Source organism: Squalius cephalus, assembly GCF_949319135.1.
Source record: "Squalius cephalus genome assembly, chromosome: 7".
Classification (NCBI taxonomy): Eukaryota; Metazoa; Chordata; class Actinopteri; order Cypriniformes; family Leuciscidae; genus Squalius; species Squalius cephalus.
Window position 1 is genome coordinate 40736427 of NC_137128.1, and position 10215 is coordinate 40746641.

Consider the following 10215-nt stretch of genomic DNA (forward strand, 5'->3'; position numbering starts at 1 on the left):
GAAAAGCAAAGTCCGCTCAAATAAGGTGAAATTTCTCTGTAGACTTCGGTTTGCTGAGCTAGTATAGTCATGCTGGGCAACAATGTTAAAGGGATAGTTCACCCAAAAATGACAATTCTGTCATTTACTCTTCCTCAAGATGTTCCAAACCTTTATGATTTCCTTTCTTCTGCTGAACACAAAACAAGATATTTTAAAGAAGGTTGGTAATTAAACAGTTGCTGGTCCCCATTAACTTCCATAGTATTTTTTTCCTACTATGGAAGTCAATGGGGTCCATCAGTCGTTTGGTTACCGACTTTCTTCAAAATATCTTCTTTTGTGTTTAGCAGAAGAAAGAAAGTCATAAAGGTTTGGAACATCTTGAGGAAGAGTAAATGATGACAGAATTTTTATTTTTGGGTGAACTATTCCTTTAAAATTACCTGCTCTGATCACATGCTCTGGTAATAGTAGCTTTTTTAGGACTATAGTTTATTTTTATAATTAGTAAAAAAAAAAATTGAAAAAAAATCTTAAATTGATTATGTTGATTGATTATTGAAAAAGAATAATACATTGATATATTGATGTTTAATATTATTTTAGTATAGGGCTATTTTCTGTTCCTTTTTTTCCGGTGATTCTAAGTTTAATTATTGATGATTACAAGCATGGAGGAAATGCAATTAATTGCAATTAATTACAGCAAATTGTGCAATTAATTAGTTAATTTTTTTTAATCGATTCCCAGCCCTAATATATATATATAGCTTCCAAAATTAAAATGGGTGAATTAAAAAATTTGTGTTTGTTGACGCTGTCTAAAGTGCACTGTAGAAAATGCATGTGGGATAGAGACTGATATAGGCCTAAGTGCATGGTTGTTGTTGCAGTGACGCTAAATTAGCTAAAAGTTAACCTGCTTTAATTGTTTTCATTGTTTTGGTAGAAAGCAGTTATGCCAATAAGTTGTGTACTGTTTGTTGACAATGTCTAAAAAAGTATGTTATTATAGAAGAAAAAAATGTGTGTGTGTGTGTGTGTGTGTGTGTGTGTGTGTGTGTGTGTGTGTGTGTGTGTGTGTAGATTTCAAAATGCCTAGAAAGAGGTTCAAGCCTTGCCCCTCCTGCCAAGCACCTAATCAGGTGAGGGAAAGTGGAATAGAGCATTATGTGCAATATTCAAATATGTGGTTTTAATGTCCTACATTTAGTAGGTCAATTGGATACTAAACTATGCTCCTACTAAATGACCCTGTATGATATCTGTACTGTGTTACAAAACAGTAATAATGTAAGGCGTCTGGGTTAATAACAATATGTATTACTTATTTTGCACCAAACGCCATAGGCAACATTTATTAGAGTAGCCTGGGTGTCTCCTACATCTGCCACTTTTACTGTATTATTATTATTATAATAATAATAATAATCCTGTGTAAATTTAGAGACCTATTCTGAATTGCATTGTGCTTTGTGTGTTCCTATCTTTCCTGTTTACAGCCAAATTAAACTGTATCTTGATTGTACTTCTTCTCTGTGACTGTGGATCTGATGTCTCACTTTGGTATACTTTTACCAACACAGGTGAGCCGCAAAACCTGCAGCTCTTGTTTCACAGCCATCTCCCAAAAAGCCAAAGTGACGGCCAAAAAATTGTCCCTGGACAAGAATTGGGGGGAAAGGGTCAGAAAAAATAAAAATGCATCAAGAGTGGTGGACTCTGCCAATATTGCAGTAAGTATAAATGCTCATATGTCATTAAGCAATATGATTTGTTTCACTTTTTATTAATATTGTGTGATAGGGCAAGGGCGTCATTTTACAAAAATAAGTTTAATCTGTCAGTGAATGAATTTGAGGTAGTCATAGATGGCATTGGTGTAATATTATTTTAATTTATTTGTCATTTGCTTGACATGCATGGAATAGACTTTCTTTTTGACCAGGTGCTCATGTACATTTGTTTACATATACAACCGGCTACATTGTAAACATAACCTTGCTTTAGTACCACACAGACAATGCATGTTACTGAAGTTTCTGTCTCTGCTAAAGGCAGATCAGACCCAGAGTCACTATTAAAGACAGTCTTGCATGATTATGTAGGCTAAGTACTGTAGATAACATGCTCCCTTACACTACCACTACAAGCATGTGAATATTGCATTTCACGCTTATAGTGCTTTGCGCTGCTGTAATTTTAGAGAAAGTGCATGATGACGTGACAAATAACTGAGGACATGCATGAAACCATTCTGTGTGCAAAATATGTGTTGGTAAAAGCAAGGCCATATTCCAGATGTCCTTTTTCAAAGCCACAACTTAAAAATCATTTGAATTACTACAGGGGAGATAGTAGGCTAATGTCACATTAAAAGAGAAAAGGATTCAGCCATACCTACTGGAGTAGGACCAAGTCCAGATTCTGTAGAGCAGCTGGCTATTTTATGATTTTTAACTTTATGTTCATTGGTGGCCTTCCCAAATGAATGTTTCTGTTTGTCCCATAACCTACATTTTCCGTGGGGAGAGACAGGTAGACTATCTAAGGGGGGAGGAGAGTGTTTGGATCAGGTTGATATTTGGCCATAAAGAGGGAGTCCAGTCAAAATGTATTTTTCATATATGTATTATCATATTTTGTTTTGTGTGTGTCAAAAGCAGGGGTTCTCAAACGGTTAGAGCCAAGGACCATTTGTGTGGGAGAACAATTTCCAAGGACCCCCTCATAATTAAAACAATTAAGCATATGCTTGCTACCGTTTGTATACTTTGATGCCATTTCTATTTTCTTGAAATTGTGTCCAGGTTCACTATTCCGTGTTTTCTAGCTGGTGTGTAACTGGGTCTTTAGTCAACTTTGGAATTTGAATCCCTTAATGATGTGGACTGACTAAAACATTCATCCATGTTCATCAGCTATCTTAATAGCAAATAAGCCAAGCTAAGCAGCAGGAAGAATGGTTCATCATGACCTGAGTGAAGTGATTTACAACAGATTAACTTGATTAGTCATAATCACAAAAAAAGTTAAATGTTAATGTTTTAATTTATTAGTGCATTTACAATCAAGATTGTATGTAGATTCTAGATCATTACATTGTCATTGATAGGCATTTCTTAATGATGAAGCACAACTTTCTCATTCAAAGCAAATCCACTTTGAGAACCACTGGGATAGATCACATATGTAATGTTTTTGTTTCTAAGGGGAAAAGCTGTTAAGTTTGATTATGGTAATTGTGTATATTAGAAACAGTAGCACTAATGTATTTAATGCCTTTTTTTCAATAGGGTGGAAAATAATGCAGTGGACTGGGAATAACTAATGTTTGCTGTCTGCATTTTTACAGGTGAAAAAACTAAGTGCATTGGGCTATGTCCCAATTCTATTTTTTGCCAAAAAGGATAAGGCCTCTGGAAAGTGGGCGGCCGATGTGGTGACCGATCTGCCACCCACTGAAGAAAACCTAAAAATTGTGGCCTCCATGAGAAAGGCCTACAATTTTATATTGATCAAAGAAGGTAGGATTTGTGTCATTTAAGTCAGGACAGTTTTAAACTGGGTTTTTTCATGATGGGGAAATATTGAAAATTAACATACACATACAATATTGTAGGGAACTCCACAACAACATTGCCAGAGCCTCAGGCCCAGCATCAGGCCCAGCCAGAGCCCCAGCATCAGGCCCAGCCAGAGCCCCAGCATCAGGCCCAGCCAGAGCCCCAGCATCAGGCCCAGCCAGAACCCCAGCATCAGGCCCAGCCAGAACCCCAGCATCAGGCCCAGCCAGAACCCCAGCATCAGGCCCAGCCAGAACCCCAGCATCAGGCCCAGCCAGAGCCCCAGCATCAGGCCCAGCCAGAGCCCCAGCATCAGGCCCAGCCAGAGCCCCAGCATCAGGCCCAGCCAGAACCCCAGCATCAGGCCCAGCCAGAACCCCAGCATCAGGCCCAGCCAGAGCCCCAGCATCAGGCCCAGCCAGAGCCCCAGCATCAGGCCCAGCCAGAGCCCCAGCATCAGGCCCAGCCAGAGCCCCAGCATCAGGCCCAGCCAGAGCCCCAGCATCAGGCCCAGCCAGAACCCCAGCATCAGGCCCAGCCAGAGCCCCAGCATCAGGCCCAGCCAGAACCCCAGCATCAGGCCCAGCCAGAGCCCCAGCATCAGGCCCAGCCAGAACCCCAGCATCAGGCCCAGCCAGAGCCCCAGCATCAGGCCCAGCCAGAACCCCAGCATCAGGCCCAGCCAGAGCCCCAGCATCAGGCCCAGGAAAAGGAGACATTTTATCTTTTAGATTTATACCCTGTCTCTCTCCCTGTGAAGGAACAACGCCCCCCACCAAAAAAAAGAAGAAAGTGTAAGTGAACTTTGGTCTTAGCACACTATGTATGAATTTCCCCTTTTTGTAATCATGATTCATGAAATACAGAAATCTTCAGGTGAATTTAAGTCCAATCGATTAGTTAATAGTGAGTAATTTTTAGTGGCCAGCCTGATACACAAAGAAATTTGTCCTTGCATACATACCTTTCAGTACTGAACACACACTCTAGGAGTAGAGTAATGAGCAATACACACATAAGTAGAGATGAATACAAATACACACACACATATCAGGGCAGCCCAGATAGCTTATTCCCCACGTACCACTGTTCACAAGTCTGCTTCAATAACCTTTCGACTAGGCAGTAGGATAATTAGGTTACATTTCGGCTATGAAGTCACTGAATTTGATGGCTAAAGGGCCGTTCATTCCAGGAACAATAACTATATACGTATAACCATAACGATAAAAGCCTCCAGACTGACCAAGGATATGCAAAGTCTCACCTTGTGTTAATAAATATGGCTAAAATTTGATGGGTTCTTATTGGCTGTTAGCTTTTTATCGTTCTCAAAATCGCTTTAAAAGTGATTCCCAGCAATATTGTTCTCCATGTCATTATCGTTATAGTTTATCATATTAACGAGAACTATATATTTCTTAAAAGTTATCGTTCTTGGTATGAATGGCCTTTAATATATGTATTCTTTAGTTAGTTAGCTGTTTTTTCTGACGTTTTCAAAGTTCAAGGACAATGGTTACTGTTGTTCCCCAGGTTTTGTGAAACTTAGTTAAGAATTTGTTTGTTTCATTTTAATTTTTTTGTCATTTATGGTTAATTATTATTATTATTATTTTATTATTTTTTTTGTCATTTAAGGTTGCCAGAAATGTTGTAGACAACAAGTTTTCCGATATGAATCCATAACAGGAAGAAGGATACATAAGGTAAGTTTAGAAATATATTTTTCACTAGGCTGTCTGATCATCTCTCCATTGTATGTGGCTTATCTGGCATTTCACATATCACAAAATACTGACCATTGCAGCAAGTGGTAATTTGAGCCCATTTAAGGGTATTTTAGAGTAACTGCTGTGCTTTTTACATTATCTTCATATTTTAAACAGACTTAGACAAGTCTTGAGTTGGAAAAACATATTTTTAATGAGTCCGTTTTTATAGTAGACATCGTCATTGCAATTGACCGTTCACAAAGACCCGCCTCCCTTAGTTATTGTTACTATGCCCGACAAGCTATGTTCCTACTCAGTGAAAAATACATTGTGGAGCAGAGAGGAGACTGACAACACGCTGACAGACAGGACAGACCAGCTTACTTTTCAGTTACTTTTGATATTAAACAAAGTCTCGCCTTTCAAATTTGGTCAAATGTAAACAGTAAATAACGTTTTGTGGTTCTTTAATGTGTCTGTCAGATTGCTGTAGAGCATCAGTTAAAGCTTCTTGTGAACCGATCATCTCTTCCTTCTAGTTCAGTTATAGCATCTATTAAACATGAATGAACATAAGAAGGAATGTTGTTTTAACCGCAGAAAAGCATCAGCATCCAGTATCAAATCCTGGCATGTTAATCTACTATCTCTCCTGACGGTGCTGTCAGGCAAAATGGCGGATGGCGAAATATGATTGGTCAGATCGCCTGTCAATCAAGCGCTGTTTGGGTCAATTGGACATTAACAACAAGGCAAAGCTAATGTAACAAAACAGAGCTTTAAAATCCATAACGCATGTGTGTATACAATAGAAGGTATTTACAATAAAAGAAAAAAACAATATTCATCTCTACCTTCTGATATCGGCAGGCAAGTGAGGAAGCCAAGTTCTTAAACTTTTGCTGATTCCAGCGCATTGCCATCAGTGTGAGCATGTCTGTACGTCCTGAAAAAAAAAAAAAAACCATACACTAATCTGTGTTGTACCACATGTCCCTCACTGGCTAAAATTTTCTTGTAGCACTTTCAATCTAAGTAGTGCAGTGTGTGGTTACCTTACCTGCTTTGGACATGTGTTTTGTGGTCACAGCAATCCTAGAGAGGAAGGCGTTACACTGCTCAACCTCCTCCCCAAGTGTCAATCCGGCCCCTTGCTGGTAAGCTCCACTCCATTTAACCTATTAAAGAAAATACTTAAAAGCTGCCAGCATATCTTTGCAGGTGTTCAGGGACAGTCAATGACATAGTAATGTTTTCTTACCTCGCATTTAAAATCATGGGCTTTGGCATGAAACACTGAGAGGAACGGTTTCATGCCAAGAAGGTGCTGGAGCTCCGGGCAGCTTTTTGCCACTTTGTTGAGGTAGGGCCAATATTTGCAGGTCACATCCATGGCAAAAAAGCTTATTGGCTTATTTGCCAGCTTGTTCTGCAGGTAGAGGGGATAAGCAAAGATTTCCCCCCTAAACATGTTGAGAGCACCGAGAAAAACTCCATGACGACAGACCGCAAGCTCAAGTCCCTCCTCATCAATTTTACTTGAGGATCTTGAGGATGTTTCCCTGGCAGCTGACCACTCCCCTCCACAGACACCTCTTCCAGAGACCTACAACATGGAAAAAGGTTGATATAGTCAGGACTCACCCAAGCAATGTCCATTGTAAAATGTTATTGGTAGTGTTTTTAGAAATATTATACAACAAGTTTACATGGTTGGTGGTCGAATGGATGTAATCCACAAATCTCTCTACTTCTTCATCTTTTGCAATGAAGATGTCTTTAAACAAGGCTTGTTCTTCAGATCTAAATGAAAGAAAGGTACACATTGAACTTCAATATGACACAGCAAACACAACACTGCAAATAACACACATTTCGTAAGTACCTTGCTGCATTCTTAAAGCGGTAGTGCTTGCGATTTCCATCTACAGAAACAGCAAGCATGTCTGGGGTGCATGCAGGACAGACAAAATAATCCTCTCTGCAGATCTTTTCCACCTCAAATCTAACAGCCTCCCACTCCAAAAAGCTTTTTCTGAAGCTGTCTGCTGTGATCTTCCCAGTCTGTTTCAGAAGAGTAAAACATGTCAACATAATTCACAGTATTTTATCAAAACATGATGCTCAACATTGATACATTTAATTTTTTTTTTTACTATTTTCATTGCTTCTCCTGGTGGATATTAAAAAAGTGAACTTGCATTGAAGAAAAAAGTGAGGGAAATAAAATTATGTCCAGTGCACGCTGTTGTACAAATGCATAAACTATATAGACTAAAAGCATTGGGACACCTGGGGCCTTATTACAGAAACGTCCTAACTCTGTTAAATCATAACATCCATCCATCTATCAACTAAAGTTAATAAGGTCAAAGGTGATGTCAAATCCTCCAGCATCGAGCCTCCACAGGCAGCCGCTCAGCCCAGTGCATCATGGGAAATCTTTTGGCTCTTTGTATGTCATGGACAGAAAACATCATGACCAAAGTTTGGTTTTCGATTTTTAACTGAATGGTACTTTTTACAAAGACTTTGGATCTTAGATAATGTTCTATCAATGTATCGAGTATAGCTAAATTACTGATTTGATATTATCAACATGCTCCAATTACAATAATCAATGTGTTCATAATTGTCATTCTGCGATTCACGTCAATACTAGTACTAGTTGTTAGTGATTCCCACCACTAATACTCACACGGCCAAAGCGGACAGTTCGTTGATCAAGCATTCTTAAAAACGCTTGGCAGGACAGTCCTGGTGCTGCCATCTTCAACTCTTCATATGAACAAAACACATCTGTAGCGTACACTGTGGAAAAGTGAAGGGTAGCCGGCCAGTAGTCATTGCGGACCAAGTCATCCACTCCAGCGCTCCAAGTGGCTTTGCATGCCTCACATTTCATCTCAGGCATACTGAGATCATATCTTCCTGGAAAAATAAAGAACACATTGTATTATGCATAAATCTGACAAATGCACTGGGAACTAAAGGGTCCCCCCCGCATGTCCCGACACAAAAGACTGCAGTGCGTGACAGGTTTTGAAAGCTCTATGCAGGACTGGCTGGGATGAGACAGGTGTATTTGCTGGTGCGGGAGGAACAGATAATTCACTGCACTTCCGCAAATGAAATGTGCGTAAAACAACATATACAAATGAGAAAGTAGTGTATGTAATTATAGTTCAGCTGGTTGTTCTGTTAGGCAGCAATTAAAAAAGGGGTTTAAGCAGCCTACTGACAGTGTTGTTTACGTGGTTTCAATTCTTTCCAGCTGTTCTATTGTTGAAGCTTGAAATTGAAAGCATGACAGAAGAGGTCACCACTGGGCTACTTCAGATGTTTGTGAATATCTAAATAAACTTTGCCCAGAATGTGATATGGACGCTACAGCCACTTGATCTGAATGTTCCCTCAAGTTCATTTTATTCTTACCATTCATTGTAACCACAGCAACAACTTTTCCTGTGTTGACACTCAACGATCCCGTAGCACAACTACATATTTTCTCGGGCATCTCCAATGGCAAAATACACACTGAAAGACACATCATATGCAGGGATTAAAGACATGTATCATCCTATGTACTAACTGGGAAGTATTCTATTATCATAAAACAAAAAATCAATGATTTGAAAAGCAAAAAGATAGAAGGTCATTACTTGTGTTTCAGAGAAAGTACTCAAAAGATTCCTATGAAGCCTATTATACTGTGAAGTTATTTAAATAAACTGAGAATGAGACTAGGGCTCAGCATTATAACTGTGCTTTTTTTGACAGATAAAGCGATTACCATTTCCAATATGATTTTTGAATGTGAATGATTCAGTTCAATATTCCAAATGTCTCTTTAATCTCCGACTTAAGTTCACCAATCAGAATTGTTGTACCCTTCACGCACTACACACACCCACCAACCAGAAGTGGCACAGTCAAGGAGGATGAAGTGAATATAAAAGTCAAATGTCACAAATGTACCTATGCATGATTATTTGCAGATTATTATCATTAGGCAGTTGCGTTGGATCATATTGCAATTACAATTGCAAAAATTGTGCAGCGCTAAATGGTACACACAAAAAAAAGAAATACAGCTTACCACACTGGGAAAGAGCCCTCTCCACGACACAGGTTGTTGGAGGCAATGGCTGAAAGAATCCAGCTATTGTTGCATCCCTGTTGTGGAACACGTGGTTTCGGTGTATACTGACATCACAATCAGCACAGAAGAAGGGTTGTGGTCGGCAGTCACGACAACGGACAGAAGCTGGACTGCCACATTGTTGGCAGATCTGAGTTGTTGCATTTTGTTGTGCAACCATGGTATTCACCAGACAGGGTCTCTCCTTCTCCCACATGTCTGAGAGGAGACTTTTTCGAGTAGACCAGTCTGAGGAAGCTCGTGGTGGTGCTGGTGCCGTTTCCTGATCATCCAAGTCATCACCCTGTGAGTGGTTTAGCTCTTCAAGGAAAGTCTCTGTTAAAATAGTACATCATATTTAAAATCCATTTTCTACACCATCAAAGCGTGCAACATGTATGCTGTCAATTATTCTGTTGCAAAAATATGTTATTTACATTTTAATTATTAGAATCTATAAACAATAAACTAATAGAGACAAAATAAAGGACATACCAACAGTGTTATGTGGACAGTAGTTAGTTATCTCAATGCTGCTGTCCAACATTCTAGTATGAGCACCTGTCTTACGACTGTAGCGGTGACTAGCTGTAGCAGAAAATAAAACCCAAATCAACCTTACACCATTACAATTCCATAGATTCTGACAAGTGTGACCGATCTCTGTCGGGACTCTGCGTTGTGTTAATGAAGGAGACCGGACAACAGAAATTTCACAGGCCGGATTTTATTCTGTATGAATAAAAATAAAAAATCACTGCAAGCTCAAGTCTGTGGCCTTCTCTCAATCAGCCTCTCTTCAGTCGCATTT

General features: G+C 39.4%; 2 protein-coding genes across 3 annotated transcripts in view; one reads left to right on the top strand and one right to left on the bottom strand.

Moving 5' to 3' along the window:
* The window catches only part of LOC307161698 (uncharacterized protein), a 117447-nt gene extending 107444 nt beyond the window's left edge, over window positions 1–10003 (bottom strand). Inside the window, exons 1-9 of one of the 2 annotated variants that reach the window (XM_079876579.1) lie at window positions 9900–10003; window positions 9363–9740; window positions 8699–8800; window positions 7962–8194; window positions 7149–7327; window positions 6973–7066; window positions 6525–6869; window positions 6324–6441; window positions 6118–6209 (exon numbers count right to left, since the gene is read on the bottom strand). In XM_079876579.1, coding sequence (XP_079732705.1) covers window positions 6118–6209; window positions 6324–6441; window positions 6525–6869; window positions 6973–7066; window positions 7149–7327; window positions 7962–8194; window positions 8699–8800; window positions 9363–9740; window positions 9900–9951 — 1593 coding nt within the window. In that variant the 5' untranslated portion in view covers window positions 9952–10003. Of the gene's footprint in view, window positions 1–5179; window positions 6210–6323; window positions 6442–6524; window positions 6870–6972; window positions 7067–7148; window positions 7328–7961; window positions 8195–8698; window positions 8801–9362; window positions 9741–9899 lie in introns of those variants that run through there. The other variant, XM_079876578.1, reaches the window with a different exon arrangement.
* LOC307161281 (uncharacterized protein) lies at window positions 1075–4350 on the top strand (the record flags this gene model as incomplete). The annotated part of the gene is made up of 4 exons (XM_079875902.1): window positions 1075–1127; window positions 1569–1718; window positions 3338–3509; window positions 3605–4350. Exons 1-4 carry the CDS (start codon window positions 1077–1079, stop codon window positions 4348–4350), a joined length of 1119 nt encoding a protein of 372 aa, XP_079732028.1. The 5' UTR covers window positions 1075–1076.
* Window positions 10004–10215: the final 212 nt, after the last annotated feature.